At 42.6% G+C, this 22999-nt stretch overlaps 1 protein-coding gene across 2 annotated transcripts in view; it reads left to right on the top strand.

The window, feature by feature from the left end:
- F2RL1 (F2R like trypsin receptor 1) overlaps positions 1 to 22809 on the top strand; it is a 70673-nt gene extending 47864 nt beyond the window's left edge. Inside the window, exons 1-2 of one of the 2 annotated variants that reach the window (XM_019640995.1) lie at positions 7967 to 8298; positions 19403 to 22809. In XM_019640995.1, the coding sequence (XP_019496540.1) occupies positions 8217 to 8298; positions 19403 to 20505 (1185 nt within the window). In that variant the 5' untranslated portion in view covers positions 7967 to 8216 and the 3' untranslated portion in view covers positions 20506 to 22809. Of the gene's footprint in view, positions 1 to 7966; positions 8299 to 19402 lie in introns of those variants that run through there. The other variant, XM_019640994.1, reaches the window with a different exon arrangement.
- The last annotated feature ends 190 nt before the right edge of the window (positions 22810 to 22999 follow it).

The raw sequence follows: 22999 nt of genomic DNA, 5'->3' as shown, positions 1-22999 counted from the left end.
TGAGGGGGTGCCTAATTCCCTGGGTGCCTCTCAGCTTGTCAGCAGGAGAACAGCGGGAGCCAGATGATAGCCAAAGACTGGACGGGGAATGGAGGTCTCAGCTACCCACAGGCTTTCTGGACCCAAAGAAATAATTCCAAATGATAATAATTTCAGGCATTAGTGACTAGCTACTATCTAGGCTTGCAATCCTTGGTTGGTTGGTTAGTTTGTTAGTTGGGGTGTGTGTGTGTGTGTGTGTGTGTGTGTGTGTGTGTGTGGTTTTACTTTTTAGATTTTTTTGTTTCTGCTATTCAAACAATTGGGGGAAATGATTTTAAGGAAAAGAAGTATGAAGACTTTAAAACTGGGCTGGAACTGCGGCCTGGGCATTGCATCCCTGAGAGGAGTGTAGACAGAGTTAGTCATGAAGTCATGGGAAATGCAGCTGCAATCTACCTAAGAAAAGATACTGCTGAGGGGAGCATAAGTGACACCCCATACTTCATGAATAGCCTGGTGATAGTATCTGTGCCAGTGCTTACTTAATGAAATAAGCACATGGCGGAGGCAAGATGTGGAAAATAGTCATTATGCCACATGATGATTAAAAAGATGGGAATGCTCAATCAGTGGGGCTGAGATGCTCACTTAGCACGTGTAGGAGTGTATTCCCTCTTCTCTTCCCATTTTCCTCCCCCTATCTCTTCTACCTATAACGCCTACCTGATTTACTCTTTTTCGTTTTGGGTCCCAGAAAGGCCATCCTGCCAATCTCAGTGCTGTGAAGACAGGGTTGAGAATTGTTGGTTCAAACTTCAATGCCCTCAGGATTAAAGTTTAAAGTGTCTTTCATGGTAAACACAAGCCCTTCATAGGTAAGTCCTGCCAACCTTTCTAGCTTTATTCCTAGCCACTCTCCTTCACATAATCCGGGTTCCTACCACAGTGTTCCCCAAACACACCACACTTTCATACTGTTCTTACTATTGGGGGGGTCTGTCCCTACCTCCTTACACCTAGAATAACAGAGACTGGTTAACTTTCCACTGAACTCCTCTCCTCTTCCTTGTGGGCACACAGCTTCCCTTGCGGTGGGCTGTGGCCGTGTGACTGAATTCTGGTGACTGGAATACAGAAATGATTGCACACCACTTTTTGGCCATGGCTGCGGAAACATTATACGCACAGTCCTTCATGCTCTTTTACTACTGTAATTACCTTGGAATCCATGAGTGCAGATGGCAGAGTCCCAAGATGGGGAAAGCCCAGCTAATTTATCCTCACTTGGAAGAGAGCCTCCCACAAAACATAGCCTTGGTTTTTGGCTTTAAGGGAGTAAAAAATAAACATCTATTTCAATGAACCACTGACATTTGGAGATTTATCTGTTATGGCAGCTAGCCTTACCTTAAATAATACACCTGGTGAACTATTTATTCTCCAAGGCCCTCTGCAGATACCCCTTCTTTAAGAAGCCATTTTTTACTCCCCTAGGCAGGAGTCATTCTTTTTCTGTGTGTCCATAGCCCTTCAAAGATGCATCACTTACTGACATACTCCCCAACCACGCAATGCTTGACTTATTTACACATCTCTCGTCACATTTGACCATGAACTCAATGGAGGCAGATATACTGATCTTTGCAATTTTAGATTCTAGCAAAATGAGTGAAAGATAGTAGGTTTACAACATATAAAAATTCATGAGCCAGCCAAGTGGCTCAGTTGGTTAAGAACGTGAGCTCTGAGCAACAGGGTCGCCGGTTCGATTCCCACATGGGCCAGTGAGCTGCACCCGAGCTGAGCTGCCAGAGCTGCCAACAGATGGCAGATTGGCTCAGCTGGTGAGAGCACGTGGTTCTACACCCGCATGGGATGGTGGGCTATGCCCACCCGCAACTAAGATTGAACATGACACCTTGAGCTGAGCTGCCGCAAGCTGCCGTCAGGTGGCCGGATGGTGACTGGACTTAGAGCTGAGCTAGCTGCGCCCTCCACAACTAAGATTGAAGGACAACTTGGCTGTTTCCCTTCCCCAATTCCCCAATAAAATCTTAAAAAAAAAAAATTCACTCATTCACAAGTATTTGTTGAGTTCATTCTATGTGCTAGATACTGCTCTAGAATTGGGAATACAGCAGTAAACGAAACAGATAAAAATAAAATCCCTGTTCTCTACATTTTAAAGGTTGACTTTTGCAGTGTTTCAGACATTTGCCTTCCTGTATTTTAAGAAAAGTGATTTACACTGAGACTTAATAACTTGACATTATAGAGATGAGTGTGCACTAAGAAGCAGTTGCCAGCTTCTAATGATGTTACTTCATAAATCCTTTTGAAAATGCCACAAACTGAAAATAAAACAAAAACAAACAAAAAAATCCTCTGTTCTCATGGAACTTATATTGCAAATGGGGAACTAGATAATAAATAAATACATGTAGAATATCAATACTGGTGATACATGCCATAGAGGAAAATAATGCATAGAGGGAAGTTGGGGAGTATAGAGAGGGAGTATAATTTTATTTATTTATTTATTCATGTATTTATTTTATCTTATTATTTTATTTTTTAAGAAATTTTATTGGGGAACAGTGTGTTTTTTTCAGGCCCCATCAGCTCCAAGTGAAGTAGTTGTCTTCAATCTAGTTGTGGAGGGTGCAGCGCCTTGGCCGATGTGGGAATTGAACCGGCAACCTTTGTATCATGAGCCTGCACTCTAACCACCTGAGCTAACTGGATGCCCTGGGAGTAAAATTTTAAATAAAGTGTTCTTAGAAGGCCTCACTGAAAAGAGCATTTTAGCAAATACATGAAGGAAGTGAGGACTGACGCTATGCAGGTGTTTGAAGGAAACCGTTCCACGCAAAGGAATGGCAAGGGGGTGTTCATGGCTGGAGCAGAATGAGTGAGGGGAATAGACGAGATGAACTCAAGGAGGGGGGGTGTGTGTTTATGGGGAGGGGTATAGGATGTATAAACCTTTGACAGGCCTTGGTTTGAACTCAGAAATGGGAAGCTACTTCAGTATTTTAAGTAAGGAAGTCATGTTACCGGCTTTATGGTTCTTGGGTTCCCTAAGATAGAAATTGAGAGGAAACCTCAGAAAAATTTCCAGACAGATTTTATTAAGCTTATGCTTGAGCACAAGGGAGACAGCACAGAGGAAGCTGGCTTGGGGTCTGGTTGTGCCTGGCTGCTTTTATAAGCTGGAGATAAAAAACAAAACAAACAAACAAACCAAAAAACAGGGCTTGTGTGAAAAGGCAGGCCTTCTGAAAAAGGTGGACTTTCTTCACCAGCTACGTTGCCTGGTAACCATGTTCAGGCCTGCATTGTGGGGGCAAGATGGCAGAATGTTCATGAGGAAGGTCCTCTAGTGGTCAAACCTTGGTCAACTGCACATGCAAAATAGTGGTTTCGACATCTCTATGGGAGTAATCGGTTAGAAGGGGGATAATAATCAGCTACTTCTACATTTTTGTGTAGGGGGTGATGGGCATTCTTATGGTCAGTTTTTCCAGCATTCCTTTGGCCCCTGGCCCAAGTCCCTATGCTGTCTTAGCTGTCTTAATCTGATGCACCCATTTAACAGGTTCACTCTGACCACTATGTTGAGAGAAGACTGTAAGGGTTACGGGCAAAATGAGGGAGACAAGTTACAAGGCTATTGTAATAACCTAGGCAAAAGATAATAGTAATTTGGACCAGGGTGGTATTTGGAATATATTTTCAAGGTGCGATTTGCTGGTGAATCAGATGTGGAATATTAGAGAGGTCAAGGATGATTCCAAGGTTTTTGATTTGAGCAACTGGAAGCTTGGAGTTGCAGTTTAAGGAGATGAGAAGACTATGAGAGGGGTGGTGTGGATCAGAAATTCAGTTTTGGACTTACGCTTTATATGCTGATAGTCACATCCAAGTGGAGATGTTGAATACCTGGAAGGATATGTTATTTGTCTGGAATGGAGAAATCTGGGCTATAAATACAAATTTGGGAATTGTCTGCACATAGATTTATTTAAAAACCACAGGAGATGAGTGTACACTGAAAAGAAGTTCAAGGACAAACCCAGGGACATTCCAGAGTGTAGAATTCAAGAAGGTGAGTGAGAACCAGAAAACAACCAACCTTTTCTGAACTGCCAGTGAGGTAGGAGGGGAGAATCAAGACAAGAGTGGTTAGCTCTGGAAGCCAAGTGAACATATTGGGTTGTCGGAAAAGTCATGACGTATTTTTTTTATATTTTTCGTTGCAAAAATGCGTCATGACTTTTCCGACAACCCAATAGTATTCAAGGAGAGAGCAATTGTGCCAAATTCCACAGTCAGATCAAGTAACATGAAAACTGAGAATTGACCAAAGGATTTACCATGTGAAGGTTACTGTTAACCTTGTTTAAAGCGTTTGTTCAATGAATTGGTGAGTGAACGAATGTGACATTTCCTCCATCTATATTTGACCAGGACCCAAGAGTGCAGGGACTATATCTTTGTTTCTCCAGGAAGAGTTTGATAAATGATTGTAGAATTGGTTGAACGAAATGGCTTTTCCCTCACTGTCTGGCCTACCCCGGTTCCTACTTTATTTTCCTTAGAATTGTGGAGGGTGGGAAACTGCACAAAGTTCCCAATTCCCAGATGCCAGGCTATCTGGAATTGCCTGTGGTTATTTTCCTGTACAGCTGCACAGAGCCACACAAAATTCCAAGCCGTTCAGGGCAAAGGAGTCATTATCTAAAGAATAAATCTCATAGTTTCCAAGTCACAGGAAAACATCTGTAAACTAACTCAAATGAATGTAGTTATATACTCAGGCTGCTGGTTTATAGTCATTCTTTAGATAATTTACTCATAGCATTGTTCAAAAATATCTTTTCTTGGGAATTTTAATGACTCGGCAAATAATCATAAAACGCCAGTGAAAATTTCAGTCAAAAACAGCTGGGTCTTGATGCATTGTTCTCTGAGAAGAGGAAGAGTCCCCTCTGAGCACGTCATTCTATAGTAGCTACTATTTCTATATACAAGAACTGTGCTAAAGAAGCACTTTGTGGGCATTTAGAAAACAGAAACCTCACAACCACCCTACAGGAAAGGTACTGTGATCACCCCCAGATTTTAGATGTAATGGTAATAGATTATTACAGTGATGAAATGGAGGCTTGGAAAGATTGAGGGGACATCATAGGGATTATCTCCCCTAATGAGGGACCCTCAGGAGTAAACTGATCCCCACCAGGAGAACTGTCCCCTGGACAAGAAGCTCCTGGTGCTACTTCTAGAAGTTAGCTTTTCCTAGAGGAAAAGAGGGCACACGCTGATGCATGTGGCCCTGGGAGACAGCATCCTGAGAGCTGGGGTGCAAGTAGGGCTTGTGAAGGAGATGCCTGAGAGAAAGGAAAGAATCAGAAAGAATGTGTTGAGCTTCTACCATGCATCAAATACAGTCACAATTTATTTTATCCTCAGACACCTTTAAACTAAAAAGAATATTAACTCTGTTTTGTAGGTAAAGAACCTAAAGCTTAGAGAGGGTAAGTCTTTCTCCAGGGTCACACAGATGTTGGTAAGAGGAGAAGCCAGAATTTGCCCACAGGAATACATGATTTCAAAGGCTAACCTCTTTCCACATTCCCAAAACAACTCATTTGAGATATAGCAATGAGGGATTCCTAAGAGATGGGCTCCTGAAACGCAGGCATCAAAAAGAATTGTCTTTCAGGGCTGGCTGAGTGGCACGTTGGTTAAGAGCTGGCTTGGGACACCAGCTCTGAGCAGCAGGGCCCTGGTTGGGATCCTACATGAGGGCCAGTGACACTGCGCCCTCTACAGCTAAGACTGTGAACAACAGCTCTACCTGGAGCTGGGCTGCAGCGAGTCACCAGTCACCAGTGACGGTGTAGGCTGCAGCCCCTGCTGCGGTGAGCTGCCATAAGCTACCGTGTGTGTGGTCAGCAGGCAGCGTGAGCGGCTGTCCAGTGGCCAGCGACCCATCTGCCTCACCCGGGAAGAACGCAATGATAATACCAATATGGGCCAGTGAAGCAACATCCACAACTAGACTGAAGAACAAAAGGACAGCAACTTGTCTGTTCCCCTTCCCCCAATTCCCCAGCGCTGTTCCCCTCCCCCAATTCCCCAATAAAAATCTTAAAAAAAAAAAAAAAGAATTGTCTTTCACTGGATAGCTTTCCCTAGCCATTCTTATCTGTGTGTGTATTAGGAGACAGTCCATTCCTGTTATTCAGGGAACAATTATTCCACTCCCATGCCATGTTCAAGGCCATTTGCTTCTCTTCCTTTTCAGTTATTTCCCTCCTCTTGTGATCTCCTCTGTCAATACAGAGGGAAGAGGTAGAATGCTAACCATCCACTGACAAGTAGGTAACTTTGGGGAAATGTTTATGGTTAAACAAGCATGACATTGCATATACTTTTGTCTGCCTGAATTATCTGGAACCTACATTAGTTCTATTAATTGGCCCCATGGTGAGTTCAGTAATAAGACACAGGACACAGGACCTTTGTCAGATGTAAGCTCCATCCTAGAAACTCACAGGCCTAATATTGTGACCATTCAATTAATGGTTCAAAAATTAATAATGGTCACAGGCACCTGACTTACCAAACTTTGGTCTTCTAGGGAGAATCATGGACTCAGGGCTCAAGCCCCTCATTAGGCTATCCGGACTCACCGAAACTGGCCGGACGGACCCTGGGAGGAAACTTCCTCTCCAACATGCTGAACAGATGACCTGGTCCTGTGCTGCAAGCTGTGTAGTGATGTGGCCCTCAACCTCACCAGGCAGCCCTCAGGACTGGGACAAGCGGGGCTTGTTAGAAGTGTTTCTCCATTGAAACAAAATCAGCCTCCCACTGTGGCTTCTACCTATTTCTGCTCTCTGGAGCTACTCAAAACACATCGAATTCTCTTTGACATGCTAATCCTTCAGATTATCTTTTTCTTTTCTGCTCCTCCACTACCCAATAGTTTAAATGGATAACGGTAAACTTTATTTTTTAAAGCAAGTAAAAAGTAAGACTTTATCAATATGCTTGAAGGCCTCTGTGGACCACATCACCAATCTCACACTCCTATCCCCACCCCCTCTATCTGCTTATATATTTCTTTGAACTATAGGACCCCAATGCGGAAAAGACCCTAATGGAAGCATTTATAGTGCAGTGATTAATAGAAAAGAGCGGCACTCATAGACTCGAGTTTAAATGTGGTTGACATTTACAACCTGTGTCTATAAACTGCATAACTGTGAGCAGTTTATCCAACTTTTCTAAGCTCCATTTCCTCATCTGTAAAATGAGAATAATCATCATATTCATTGTGCAGGTTGTTTTCAGGATTAAACTACACAGGGCTCCGAAATCATTAGCACTTCACACTTAAAGTAGCTGTTTAAACTGTTTTCTCCCCCTGCACCTCTCAGACGAGGACATGGGCCTAGAAAGGGGTGAAGAGGTTTGTTGGAGGTCACAGCTAGTTAACAGCAGAGCAGAAACCTATCCTAGATCCCTAGCCCTCCTGCCCAGACCGCTTCCTGCTCCCCACTGCTTTCCTTGGCGTCTGCAGCCGTCTATCTTGCCTCTGCAGATTAAAAACTCACCCCACATCCAAAGTCCCCATTCCACTGGGTGGCCTCTACCATTTATCGAAGATAAGTGCAGTGAGCTCGAGTCTTGTTTTTTTTTGCCATTTAGGTAAGGGGAGGGGCGATGGACGACACTGGTTCCTCAGTAGTAGTAATTAAAGGTTAAAGGTAGTTCTAGGCGTTGCCCAGGCCTGGAGGAACCCTCGGTCCCAGCGTTCCTACTACTATTTGCATTCCAATAAGGCCACTTCACCCGGCCAACCCTGCCCGCGGGCGGCTCCGGCTGTCTGGGAAACTGCAGCTCGCCCACCAGGAGCCCGGAGGGCGGCGAGGGTGTGGGGGTAGCTGGGAGCTAGGAGGCCCCGGGCCCAGCCCGAGCGCCTGACAGCCGAAGGGGCGGGGCAGAGCCGCGGGTTCTGGCCCAGGGGCGTGGCCTCGCGCAGGTGCGTGGAGCGGCTTAGGTTTCACTGAAACTTATCCGGCTCTGGGAAAGCGCGCGCAGAGGCTCCAATTAAGGGCAGGTGAGAGAGTGGCTTTCTCTTCCATCCGCGAGTGGAGCGCTGAGTTTCGAATCAGTGGCGGCGAATTCCCCGCTCGCCCGGCGTCCGGGCGGTTGGAAGGATGCGAAGCCGGAGCACGGCGTGGCTGCTGGGGAGCGCCATCCTGCTGGTGGCCTCTGCCTCGGGTAATCTCACGAGCCAAGGTGAGGAACGGCAGAGGAGGGCTCCTGTCGCTAAGGAGCGGGGGTCCCGGGCACTGTGGGTAGGTGGTGGAAGGGGGGCAGGTGCGCGAAGGGTGTTCGGCTGCCTCGGACCACGTCCGGTACATCCCACAGCCTCCTTCCCGCGGCTTTAATGGGGGATCCCTGCGTTCAGAGAGCAACCCAATCAGGCAACCTCAAGAGGCTGAAGTCGGCGGAGAGGAAGGCGAGGGAACGGAGTGCCCGAGTCAGAAGGCTACCCAGAGGACTCAGCCTCCCCTCCCACGGGTTGGCTTCTTTGCAAACACTAAGTCAATTAAGTAGTTTTTCACACACGTTGGAGACTTCCTCCGGGCTGGTCCTAGGGGACCCCTGGAGTTAGTGAGTTGATGGTTCGGGGAGGGGTGGAGTGGGTGGGAGCTAGCGGCCTAGAACCTTCTACCTCGCTTCTTGCAACCCCTTCAAGCCTTTGGAGCGCCCTCTTTGGGAACGGCCCACTGTATTCAAGACCCACAGGGGCCCGCAGCCCCTCTGGCACGGTGGATGGCCCGGGTCTGGAAGTCAGGGCCGGACCCCGCCGGGCTCTCGCGGTAATCAGCGCTTAGCTTTAAGTTTTAGGCCAGTTGGGCGTGTCACGCCAGATTGACGGAACTTCTTGAACCCTGCCTTGTATTCGACCAGGTGACTTTAGTGCCCTGGGTTCCCGCACCCTTCCCTGTCACATGGAGCGCACACTGGCTGCCACTGAGGTCGGAGGCTGCCAGTCCCGGGGATCGAACAGCACAAGAGCCAACTGGGCAGTGATCAGGTGCCGAATTGTTCGCGGCTGCCGGGTCCTCCCGTGGGTGTGCTGCCCTGCGTGTGCTCCAGGTTGTTCTGCTGGGGCTGGAATCAACCGGGCGGAGCAGGAGTCTGAGGGCGTGGGGGATTCTTGGCCTGAGATCGCGCTACTGTGATGCTAACAGACGCCCCACTGTTTGGGGCAGGCAGCCTTCGAAAGGACGTTTTCATTTCCCTGCGAAATTGGCAGAACCTGCTGTAAAGGGGTCAGCTTCTCATTTTTATCCCTTTCATACAGATGTGGTAAAAGAGCAAATCACTGTGAATTTGAATTAGGTTGAAGAATGTGATTCTTTTCGCTCTGGAGTTACAGAATAGGGGGTTATGGTGTATAATCGAAAACTGGACCACTGACTATACATTTTATTGTCAGCATTTATTTATTTCCAGGAAGTATTGAAAATGGTGAATACTTCTCCATTTGCCTTTGTCTTTTAAAGTTAGAAACTTAAGATTCAGGATCAAAACTTAGAATGTGCAAACATTTTTGAAAAATATGTGGGTGTAGGTGATTCAGTGCTTTTCTGATTCAGACAGTTCCTATAGGAAGCTTGTCCTGAGGATGGGTTTGTTCTTGTTTACAAAGTGACTGGGCTGGGGCTGCAGGATTCCTGGAGTATAAGGTGAACTTAATTTAACAACAACAACAAAAATCAAGTTACTTGTTAACCAGAACTATTTAATATTGCACTTGGAGTGTTTTTTTGTTTTGTTTTGTTTTGTCCTCCTACTTTGATTCTCTTGCAGGGTAACTTTCCTAAAGGGTTAGTTAAGTAACAGACTAGGTAGATAGTGCTTTCCTCCCAACTTGAAACTATATTGATTTGGATTAAGAAACAGAGCATCACCAAAGTTTTTTTGCCCCTCAGCCCACGCCTTTGCTCATCCCCTTTTAGCTTGACCCTTTAGGTGTGCTCCTCAGTTTACTACAGGACAGATAACAGCCTTGATTTTCTTCCCAAAGGCCTTACCCCAAAAGACTGCCTCATGAAAGAAAACTCAGCCTAGAGAACAACCTTCTCATTTTATGTACTGGATGTGGCCTACAGAATTTGTGGGGGGCAAGGAAAAACACTCCATCAGACTGCTTTCTTTCCTATCTATCACAACAGTAACTGATAATGATTTGTGTAAATATGCTTAATCTGTTTCCCCACTGGATCCTAAACTCTTGAAGGCCAGGGGGAACTTTGTGTCATCTCCAGTCCCATGGTCCAGCACAGTCTCATTACTTAAAGGACGAATGAAGAGTGAAGTGAGGGGACTTGCCCAGAGTGACCAAGTGGGTTGATGGCTGTTGGCATTTAAATCAGTTTTTTTTCAGGCACTTATTTCTTCCTACCATATTGTAAGCTTGGGAGGGCCCCTATGATACAGTCATTCCCTTTTTCTTTTGGAGACTGAAACTTCTGTTCTCTTTGTAATTGATTTGTAATGATATAAGTAATATGTGATGGCTGTAGAGGAAAAATGAGAAAAAAAGGAAAAGTTTAATTAAGCCACCCTCAGAACCCATGTAACCACGCTCACATTTTGGCTTATATCCTTTCCCATGCTTTCATGCATCCATGCATAAAATATATATTCACATATATCAAAAATCTTTTTTGGTGGCCGGCCGAGTGGCTCAGTTGGTTAAGAGCTCGCTCAAGAGTTTGAGCTCTGAGCAACAGCGGTTCGATGCCAGCCCGAGCTGAGCAGCCGCTAAGCTACCAATAGGTAGCAGGATGGCTCAGCTAAAAAAAAAAAAAAATCTTTTTTGTACAAGTATGGGATTAAATAAACCAGTAGTATGTCAGTAACTATAAAACATTTTTAATGACTCTAAAATATATTATAGGAGTAACGTATCATAATCTTTAAATTGGTCCTGTTGCTAGACCACATGGGGTATTTCCAATGTTTTGTAATAAGAGAGAATGCTATAATGAAGATGGGATTTTAAATTTGTGTTTGCAGTTCCTTTGCTTGACTTGTAGTTACTAATTAACCTTGAAAGGCAATATTTTAGAGAAGTCTGTGTTTGACTTTCTTATGGTTTTATTAGCTGGGCAAGTGTTGAGGGAAACAGTTCATTCTGAAAAAACACATGAGAAGGTATTAAAGTATACCCAGGGAGGGGTACCCAGCAACTGAACTTACTATTTTTCAGTCACTGCTACCAAAGGTTGGGAACAAAAGAAGATTTGGAGTGAGGAGATAGTAGGGGAAAGGATACAAGAGGAGAGTTAACACAAACAAGTGCTTGCTCTGCACTTGGTTTGGTGGGGCGTGTAGGCTGCTAGGAGGATGCTTAAAATAACAAAGAATGAATGCTATGAAAGTTAAAAGTTTTATATGCATTTTTTTTTTCAAAATCAGAAGGGTAAAAAAAAAAGTGAAAACCCTCCATTCTCTCCCCTCTCTCCACTCTCACCAGACTTCTCTATGCACAGATATATATTTTGTAACAATAGAAGGATTGTACTGCACATGCTGTCCTGTAACTTATTTATCTGACCTAGTTTATTTAACCTATTCTCGGTCAGTGTGTAGAAATCTGTCCATAGTTTTATAGGGGGAGTATTATTCATTGTATAAGTGTCATAAAGTATTGAAGTAGTCAGGCACCACTTAACGATGGGGATCCTTTCTGAGAAATGTGTCATCAGGTGATTACATCGTTGTTCAAACGTCATAGAAGGCACTTACACAAACCTAGATGGTATAGCCTACTACACACCTAGGCTGTATGGTAGAGCCTATTCCTCTTAGGCAACAAGGCTGTACAGCATATTACTATACAACTAAACACAAGATGAAATCAAGCACAAGAGAAAATGATGCAATCAAGAGACGCAGTAAACACAAAATGTATGAGACATAAAACAGTATGCTGGTGTAACACAGCCTACTGTTTTACAGAAAAGTTTTTTTTTTTTTAAGAAGTAGAATACACTCTAAAATAATGATTAAAAGTATAGTATAATAAATAAAGTATAATAAATACATAAACTAGTAACAGTCATTTATTATCAAGTACTATGTACTGTACCTAATTGTCTGCTATATTTTTATACGACTGGCAGCCCAGTAGTTTTGTTTATACTAGCATGACCACAAACATGTAATGCATCACACTATGATGTCATTAGGTGTTAGGGGTTTTTCTGCTCTATTATAATCTTATGGGACCACCATCTTTTATGTGGTCTGTCATTATACGGTGCATGACTGTTGTCGCTTTTTTGATGGATGTAGACTAACACTTTTGTTTTACCACAATAAACAATATTCTAGTAAATATTCTTGTCCATGCAGTATTTTTGTGTACTTTAGCTAGAATTTGTACAGGACAAATTCCTAGAAATAAATTGATAGGTCATAGGGCAAGCTCACTTTAAATTTTACATGTTTTGTCCAATTGCCCTCCAGAAAGATTGTACCAATTTAAACTCCTTTGAAAAAGAAACCCAACAATATGGAGAGATATGAAGTAAAAAAAATTCTTTCTTCCCCAGCCATTTTATTCCAGAGAGATGGCCATTATTTATAGTTTGGGTATCCTTCTAGACTTCAGGTCTTGCAAATAAATTATAATTTTGTTATGCAGATGGAAACATATTCTGCTAGTGCTTTTTTTCATATATATATATATATATATATATATATATATATATATATATATATATATTTTTTTTTTTTTTTAAGATTTTTATTGGGGAATTGGGGAATGGGAACAGTGCTGGGGAATTGGGGGAAGGGGAACAGAGAAGTTGCTGTTGTTTTTTTTGTTCTTCAATCTAGTTGTGGAGGATGTTGCTTCACTGGCCCAAGTTGGCACCATCATTGCGCTCATCTCTGGCGAGGCAGATCAGTCGCCGGCTTCTGGACGGCCGCTCACTGCGGCTGCTGGCCGCTCACGCTGGCTGCTGGCTACATACGGTAGCCCATGGCAACCCACTGCCACAGGGACTGCAGCCTACGCCGTCGCCGGCGACTCATGGCAGCCCAGCTCCAGGTTGAGCTGTTGTTCAGCATCTTAGCTGTAGAGGGCAGTGTCACTGGCCCTCATATGTGGGATCCGAACCGGGGCCCTCTGGCATCCCAAGCGAGTTCTTAACCATCGCGCCACTCGGCCGGCCCAGAGCTCGCACTCTTGAGCGAGCTCTTAACCAACTGAACCACTTGGCCGGCCCCTAACCAGTGCTTTTTTTTCAATTGACAGTATATTGTAGCTATCTTTCAATTTCAATATTTATTAAATAGTGTAGTGTCTACTATTAATGCTAGGGACTCTGCTGTGGATATGTTAAGAATGGGGGGCTGATGAACATTGCTTGTTTCCTGTTTGTCATTGAGGTGGGGATGCTGCCTTGAGCATCTTTGGGTGTATATTCTTGCAAATTTGGTCAAGTATTGTTGATTACAACCCCCAAATGAGGATGCTTTTGTAGCCAGCTTCTTTATATGTGTCTAAACTTCATCTGTGCATTTAATTTCTTCTCCACTCTCTGAATGGACGTGATTTTGCCTGATTTAAAGATGGGTTATATAGTTGGGAGCTAGATAGCATCAGTTCTAGATTAGAGTTTGGTGAATGGTGTAGGAACTACAGGGTAGTCAATGCACTGTGCTGAAAGGGCTTCGGGGACCTTTGAGCAGCATCTTGACATTTACTAGTGTTATCACTTAGGCAGCGTGCTGCTTGTGTGCTCTGCGCCTGGCCGACTGGCACAATGAATACAGTTAACATCAGCAATATTTTTGATTGAGATGATTCATGATTTATATTGGAATATTCTCAGTACTAATGTCCCTTCCTTCCTTCCCTCCATCTCTGTTTCTATGCCTCCCCCACTTTCTTATTTTCACCCTCTTTGTTTTAGTATACTCATTTAAAAAAGATTTTGATCTCTCTTTCCATGAACTTTCCTGACCTGGTTTTTATGGAAAAATCTTAAACATGAAAGGAGACTATTAGAGTGAATGCTATGTACCCTTCACTCAGCTTTGATAATTATGACCCACCCTACTTCCTGCCCTCCTCCCATGTTATTTATTTAACAGTTTTATTAAGATAATTTGCATACCATACAACTCACCTATTTAAACCGTACAATTCAATAACTTTTAGAATATCCAGAGTTGGACAAGGTGTAATAAAAAAATACGGTACATGTTTAAATTTAAAAAAATTTACTATAGTAAAAGACACATTGCTATTAATCTCCCTCAAAATACACCCACCCCCTCGCTTCAAGTACATTTATCCCATCATTCTCGCCATTTTCTGAAGCAGCTCTGGAAGTCCTCTTTTGTGAGTGTCTTTAGTTGCGATGTTGTGGCTGCCTCCATGTCCTGAATCGATCCAAAATGTTTACCTTTCATGGTCATTTTGACTTTGGGGAAGAGCCAAAAGTCTCAGGGTGCCAGATCTGGTGAATACGGTGGATGAGGACACACCATAATGTTTTTATTTGACAGAAATTGCCATATACCAGAAGCGATGTGTGACAACAAAGTGTTGTCATGATGGAGGATGAAGTAAAGACACTCGTGAAAGAGGATTTCCAGAACTGCTTCAGAAAGTGGCAAGAACGATGGGATAAGTGTGTTCGAAACGAGAGGGAGTATTTTGAGAGGGATTAATGGCAATGTGTCTTTTACTGTAATAAATTTTTTTTTATTCAAACATTCATTGTATCTTTTGATCACACCTCGTATATCCATTACCACAATTAACTTTAGGACATTTTTATTATCCCAAAATAACACCTCACCCCACTGCTTAGATGTGACCCCCCATCTCCCCATTCCCCAGCTCCTGGCAACCATTAATCTACTTCTTGTCTATGGATTGGCCTATTCAGGACATTTGATACAAATGGAATCATACAATACATGTTTCTTTGTAACTGGCTTTTTTCACTTCAAACAACCTTTTCAAGGTTCCTCTACTTGGCAGCTTATATCAGTACTTCACTTCCTTTTATTGCCAAATAATATTCCATTGTATGTATATGCCACATTTTGTTTATCCATTCACTTGTTAATGGACTTTTGGATTATTTCTACTTTTTGGCTTTTATGAATAGTGCTGCTGTGAACATTCATGTATAAGTTTTTGTGTGGACATATGTTTTTATTTGTCTGGGATATATACCTAGGAATTGCTGGATTACATGGCAGCTCTATTTAACCATTTGAGGAACTGCCACTGTTTTCCACAGCAGCTGCACCATTTTACATTCCACCAGTAGAGTCTCAAAGTTCCAATCCTTGTGTTATTTTGAAATAAATCCAGATATAATTTCATCTTAAAATACTTCAATATGTATTCATAAAAGATGAGGGTTTCTTTTTCAAACATAGCCACTAACATTAATTTCTTAAATAAAAAATTCAGTCTGTTCAAATTTCTAGTTATCTCTAAATGCCATGAACATTATGTTAATAGCTTGTTTGAATTAGGATCCCAATAAGGTTCATGTATTACATTAGGTTCTGATGTCTTTTAAATTTTTTTTTTTTAAGATTTTTATTGGGGAATTGGGGGATAGGAACAGTGTTGGGGAATTGGGGGAAGGGAAACAGACAAGTTGCTGTCCTTTTGTTCTTCAGTCTTGCTTCACTGGCCCAAGTTGGCACCATCATTGCACTCTTCCCAGGTGAGGCAGATCAGTCGCTGGCTTCTGGACGGCCACTCACTGCGGCTGCTGGCCGCTCACGCTGGCTGCTGGCTACACACGGTAGCCCATGGCAACCCACTGCAGCAGGGGCTGCAGCCTACGCCGTCGCAGGCCACTCACAGCAGCCCAGCTCCAGGTTGAGCTGTTGTTCAGCATCTTAGCTGTAGAGGGCAGTGTCACTGGCCCTCATATGTGGGATCCGAACCGGGGCCCTCTGGCGTCCCAAGCCAGTTCTTAACCAACGTGCCACTCGGCCAGCCCGTCTTTTAAATTTTTTAATTTATAAGGATTACCTCTATACCTCTTTCTCTTTTTATTTTTGCCTTGTAATTTATTTTGCCTTTGAAGAAACTAGGTCCTTTATCCTGTAGCAGTTTCTGGTCTGGATTTTGTTGACTACATGCTTGTGGTGTTACTTGACATGTCCCATTGTTTCCTTTATTTCAATTAAAATGGTGGTTGGATGCAGGTGCTTGATCAGATTCAGGTTTTATTCCTTTGGGTTTTTTGCAAGGTTATTTCACAAGTGCTTCTTCCCTTAGGAGGCACATAATGTCTGGTTATCATTTTTTGTGATGTTAGTAGCTGTGAATAATCAATGCCTAGATTTTCCTTCCTTTTATTAAAGCAAGTTATATAACTTTTTTTTGTTTTTAATTGAGGAACAGTATGTTTTTCCAGGACCCATGAGCTCCAAGTCAAGTAGTTGTTTCAATCTAGTCGTGGAGGGAGCATCTCAGTGGCTCATGTGGGGCTCGAACCAGCAACCTTGGTGTTATGAGCGCTGTGCTCTAACCAACTGAGCCAACCGGCTGCCCCTTTAACTTTTATTTTTGATAATGAAGGAAAAAATGGTTTTTCTTTGTGGTAATTAATTCTACAATCTTAGTGGCTCTATGTCCTACAGAAATGCAGGATAACTAATTGGTCTCTGGTGAGTTATTTCTGGAATAGGTGTCCTAGCTCTTTGAATGGAAGAGTTTCCCAGAATACTGGTACACTATTCACAGTTACCAGCTTTGCCACAGGATTCTCTTACACCTCTGAAAGCCTTCTAGAACATGTTGATGTTAATACAAATAAATATATAAATTGTTGAGGAGGGACTGACTTAAAGAAAGTGGCTTTTCAAATGGTAAACTTTTATGTTTAAATTTTTCTGTTTGAGAAAACATGTTGTATGGAGTCAGCACAGGTTATATTGGTCTCCATGGATTCCAGCATAGAACCTCAGGTCAGGACCTCGGGTGCAGTGTGGTATAATGGCTAGAATCATGGGTTCTAGAAATGGATTACCTGGGGTTGAACCCTGACTCTTCTACCTAACAACTGTTTAATCTTGGAAAAGTTAATCAATTTCTTTGTGCTTCAGATTCTGCATCTGTAAATGGTGTGGCTTGTTGCACTTTTCCATCCATCGCAGGCGTACAGAGCACCTGCTCTGTATCCAGGGCTATGCCAGGGGCTGTGGGAACCATAAAAGAATTACACAGGGACCCTTATTATTTTGTATTTTGGGACCTGTAAATGCATTGGCATTGTTCTTCTGGGGTGCTTCAAAATTAGTCCCTCTGCTAACTGATTTTGAAAAAACACGGAAATGGTTCATGAAATCAATGTAGAGGGTGGTGACTGGCTTTTTATAAGAAATAAATAGAACACTATAGAAATTATCAGAGTGTACCCTGCGTAACAAAGGTAATTATTTTGTGAAACTTTTCATTTATGGATATTTGTTTTGGAACTAGGCTACCATACAGAATATGGGTTATATTCTTACCATGGGTTATACGCAAGTATATGAAGAACACTGTAATATGCAGGATTATTTTTATTTAAAAATAATTCATGTTCTTTAAATCATTTTAAAAATTGAAACAAGAGCTAGGTCTATCCTAAGTATTATTAGTTTCCTATGCCATAACACAAGCTGATGGATTGCCAAAAAGTTTATCCACTTACAGTTGTGGAGGCCAGAAATCTGAAATCAAGGTATTGGCATCTCTGAAGGTTCAAGGGGAGAAGCAAGTCCTCGTCTCCTCCAGCTTCTGGTGGCTGTTGGGGTTTCTTGGCATTCCTCAGCGTTACTCCAGTCCCTGCCATCCTTTTCCTTTTCACATCATTTTCTTCTCTCTTCTTTTTTGTCTCTCTCAAATCTCCCCCTGCCTTTCTCTTTGTTTTTAGAAATTTTATTGGGGAACAGTGTGTTTTTCCAGTCCGCATCAGTTCCAAGTCAAGTAGTTGTCTTCAATCCAGCTGTGGAGGGTGCAGCTCCTTGGCCCATGTGGGAATCGAACTGGCAACCTTGGTGTCATAAGCCTGCGCGCTAACCACCTGAGCTAACCGGCTGGCCCCGCCTTTCTCTTACACAGGCGTTTGCCAGTGGACTTAGGGCCCACCTGGGTAATCCAGAGTGATCTTCTCGTCTCAAGATCCTTCATTATATCTATAGAGATCCTTTCTTTTTAAGTAAGGTAATAATCACAGATGCTGGGGATTAGGGCATGGACATCTTTTGGGTTTGGGGATGGGGGGGGCACCACTCAACCTGCTACACTAATTGAAAAGTGAAGTGTTGATCTTCACACCCTCCAGTCACCCATCCAGGCCAACCACTGGATGGCTCCTTAACAGAAGCCATAAGTGAAGTAAATCATCCTGCTGAACATGGGTGCAGAGTTCGAAAAGAAAAAATGATGACAAAGCATAAAAAATTATCAGATAAACTGATGAGTAGGTTTAATAACCTCAAAGTGATGCACTTTGCCCAGTTTTCTCTGAATGGTGAAGGCCTGCTATTCCCCAAAATTAAAGTAAGATTCTTCATTGTCTTCAAATTGTCCCTTAATTTCTTCTGCAGGTCCATGAACACTTGGTGGGTGCAGGTTGTAGGCTAGATATGTCATTCATTTGTTTGTGGTTTCTAAAGCTTAATTCACAGTATGGGGATGAGCGCGTAAGTTGCTAAAGCTTGCCATGTTACTTGCTTGAAAGTCAGAACACAAATTTGTGTTTGGTACACACACCCCTCTGCCATTTGGCCTCCCTGGGAGGGTCTTCTGGAGGCCCACACAGAAGCAGGGAATCCCTGCCATGGTCCAGGCTGACCTTGCGGGTGGAAAGGGAGTGTTCCTTGGTTTCCTGAGAATCTCCCTGTGTAGTGCTGAGGGATGCCAAGAAACTCCAACAGCCACCAGAAGCTGGAGGGGAGACAAGGAATGATTGATAGGCCAAGCTGCAACCTGTCTCAACCAAGCTGAGATGGCCATTATCAGGACAGTTAGGAACTAATGAGTGTAGACAGTTTGTAAAAATAAATTGAAATACTGTCAGTTTTTTGAGATTCATAGAAATCATTGCTATATTCCACACATACTTCACAACCCTCTGATAAAAAAAACAAAAACAAAACAAAGAAACAATAAAACCAGGCAATACAAATCCCAATAACCCCATCACCCAAAGAAAGCCTCTGTAAGCATTTTTGTGTACTCCTTCTGTCTTTATCTAAAGTGCTTTTACTTGAACATACCAGCATTACTGCTGAAACCTTGATTTTGGTAATGACCTTTGTCTACCTTGCCTTTCTTGTACAGGCTTCAATAGATCCTCTAAAGGAAGAAGTCTCATTGGTAAGATTGATGGCTCATCTCAGATCTCTGGGAAAGTGGACCCAGTCTTTTCCGTGGATGAGCTCTCTGCCACCATCCTCACTGGAAAACTGACTACTGTCTTTCTCCCACTTGTCTACACGATTGTATTTATGGTTGGTTTGCCGAGTAATGTCATGGCCCTGTGGGTCTTTCTTTTTCGAACAAAGAAGAAGCACCCTGCTGTTGTTTACATGGGCAACCTGGCCTTGGCTGACCTACTTTCTATCATCTGGTTGCCTTGGAAGATTGCCTATCATATACATGGCAACAACTGGATTTATGGGGAAGCTCTTTGTAAGGTACTCATTGGCTTTTTCTATGGCAACATGTACTGTTCCATTCTCTTCATGACCTGCCTCAGCGTGCAGAGGTACTGGGTTATCGTGAACCCCATGGTGCACGCCAAGAAGAATGCAAACATTGCCGTTGGAGTCTCCCTGGGAATATGGCTGCTGATTCTGGTGGTTACCATCCCCTTGTATGTCATGAAGCAGACCAGTCACATCCCAGCCCTTAACATCACGACCTGTCATGATGTTTTGCCTGAGAAGGTGTTGGTGGGGGACATGTTCAATTATTTCCTCTCTCTGGCGATTGGAGTCTTTCTGTTCCCAGCCTTCCTCACGGCTTCTGCCTATGTGCTGATGATCAGAACACTTCGATCTTCTGCCATGGATGAAAACTCGGGAAAGAAGAGGAGGAGAGCCATCAAACTTATTGTCACTGTTCTGGCCATGTACCTGATGTGCTTCACTCCTAGTAACCTCCTGCTCGTGGTGCATTATTTCCTGATTAAACACCAGGGCCAGAGCTATGTGTACGCCCTGTACCTCACAGCCCTCTGCCTCTCCACCCTCAATAGCTGCATTGACCCCTTTGTCTATTACTTTGTGTCACAGGACTTCAGGGATCATGCAAAGAACGCTATCCTTTGTCGAAGTGTCCGCACGGTAAAGCGGATGCAAATATCTCTCTTATCTAAGAAATCCTCCCGGAAATCCAGTTCTTACTCTTCAAGTTCGACCACAGTTAAAACCTCCTACTGAGTTTTCCAGCTCCTCCAGTGAAAGTTTTACGGGAGAGTTGGGAGCCTGCTTAATATGACAAAGATGTGTTTGTTGTTTCCTAACCAGCGGGTCTCAGCATATAACCATGTATATGCAACCCCTTCTCAGGATTGCTGGAAGCTTCCTTGTTTGCTTGAGGAAAACCCCCAAATTAACATGGATGTCAGCTTCAGAACTCTTCTACTCAGATGCTCCTGGAAATGGAACTTATAGAAACGGACTTTTTAGAAGGTGATGAAAACACAGAAACCAAGTGACTTGCATAAAAACCTTGTCTTGGCATGAAGACTAAGTCCTTAGCTGAAATCTATTTCTTGTACGTCTGGGGTCAAGCACAGTCTTGTTAGGGCTTAAGGGCCTTCAGAGATGATCAGTCCACTTAACTGACTTGACAGGTAAGGAAAATAAAGAGGTGAAGGGGCTGTCCAGAGTCGGACTTCCAACCAATGGCAGCGAATTAGGATTGGACAGCAGAATTGGTCACAGGGCTTCTTTTACCACCTATCAAAATCCCTGAGGAGCTTGTTTAAAATGAATATTCTTCAGACTTAAGAATGAAAGCTCAGAGTGTGGGAACAGGGCCCAGGAACTTGCATTTTAACAAGCCTCTGCATGATGCTCATGCATACCAAGGTGTGTAAACCACTGATCTGGGTGCTGCATGCACTCGACAAGGTGTGGTGCCATGGTAGTTTTTGAAACGAGACGCAAATAGAATGCTTTGTGTCTCTTTTTTTGTTCAGCTTGTAATGAAATCTGATGACTTATTGGGCCTTTCAATTTCTTTATTAATCCTTTGAGCTTTTGCATGTATCATTGTCAATTCAAGGAAAATACAGTGAGGATTTAAAAAATGGAAATACAAAGTTTTGTGTAACTTTTTCCTGACTTCAGCGAACTCTTCAGGTAACCTGAGTTTCACAACTGAGAATACAAGTGACCACTTCGTATTGTAAGAAATTATTGTTAGACTATTTATTGTCAGTTTTGTTCTCTTGTTATCAAATACGAAATTATAAAGGCTTCATTGGTTTTGAATGACATCTGTTTGGAAAAGAACAGTAAAATAGATGTGATTTGCAATATATTTAAGAGGTACTTGACTTCAAACTGACTTTATATATACCTGTTGTATTTGTGACTTTGAAATAATTATCTTATTGTATGATTTATAAATAACACCTGAAATTTTTTCACAACTTATTTCTGAATTGCTTGTGTGTGTGTGTGTGTGTGTGTGTGTGTGTGTTGTATTTGAGGGAAGGAAAGTAGTAAGAGAAGCAACATTACTCTTCTAAGAAGAAATGATGTGATATGCACACATTTTTACATAACTCAGGCCATACTGTACATATTGCTCTGTGATAATTGTTTTTCATTTAACCACATTTTAGAATTCTTTCTATGTCTGCATCTATAGGTTGACCTTCAGTTTTTAAAGGATACAGACTATTTACTATTTTGCACATATTGTGATGTATTTAGTCATTTCCCTACCTATGGTTCCTGAAGTTGCCGCCCCCCCCCCCAATTAAAACAGTGCTGCATTGAACATCTGTGAGCAGACATCTTTGTGAATATTTCTGTAGGATGAGTTCCTGGAAGTAGAATGACCAGCTGAAAAATTAGATGTGTATTTTAAATTTTGGTAGCTCTTGCCAGATGGCCCTCAGTGATTTATACTTCTACCAAAAAGTACATTTGTACCTATTTTCTGAAATGCTCATCCACACTTGATCCATCAATCTTCAGAAATTTTACCAATCTGATTGGGGGAGAAAAAACAATTCACTCTTTCAGTTGGTATTGAAGCAGCATAGCCTAGTGGCTAAAAATGCAGGTCCTGAGCTGCCAGGCAGGGCTGAATTCTGACTCCATTTTTTTGTTTTGTTAACTTAGGGAAGATACTTCTCAGTGCCTGAGTTTCCTCATCTGTAAAATGAGGATGATAATATCTTTCTCTTAGAGTTACTAGGATTAAATGTTTGGCACATTTACATGCTCATAAATATATAGGTTATTATATTAATCCCCTGTCTGCTAATGACATCTCATTTCTGATCTGTTACCTTTTCACTTCAGTGCCAGTTGTGTCCTGCTGTCCTTGCTTTCTCTACTTTGAGTCTCCTAGCAGGCTTGTGAGGTCGTCCCAAAAGATGGTGGATACAGGATAAAAGGAGCAGAAACAAATGGCTCACAGGCCTTGCAGGTGGTCTATGGGCTGATGCAGTGGAAAAACATATTTTGATATTTGCCATTTCTTTATTAGTCATTTTTGTAATACATGCTGATGTTAAAAAAAAATTTCAAACTGAACAAAAAAATATAAATAAAAAATGTTCTTCTTTGCTACCCATGCCCTTTCTCCTTTTCTAGAAGGCTAATTTTTTTTTTTTTAAGATTTTATTGGGGAATTGGGGAAGGGGAACAGACAAGTTGCTGTCCTTTTGTTCTTCAGTCTAGTTGTGGAGGA

This window comes from Hipposideros armiger, unplaced genomic scaffold (genome assembly GCF_001890085.2).
Source record: "Hipposideros armiger isolate ML-2016 unplaced genomic scaffold, ASM189008v1 scaffold_55, whole genome shotgun sequence".
Taxonomy (NCBI): Eukaryota; Metazoa; Chordata; class Mammalia; order Chiroptera; family Hipposideridae; genus Hipposideros; species Hipposideros armiger.
The sequence above is the reverse complement of the archived record's forward strand: the minus strand, read 5'-3'. Positions and strand labels throughout refer to the sequence as shown.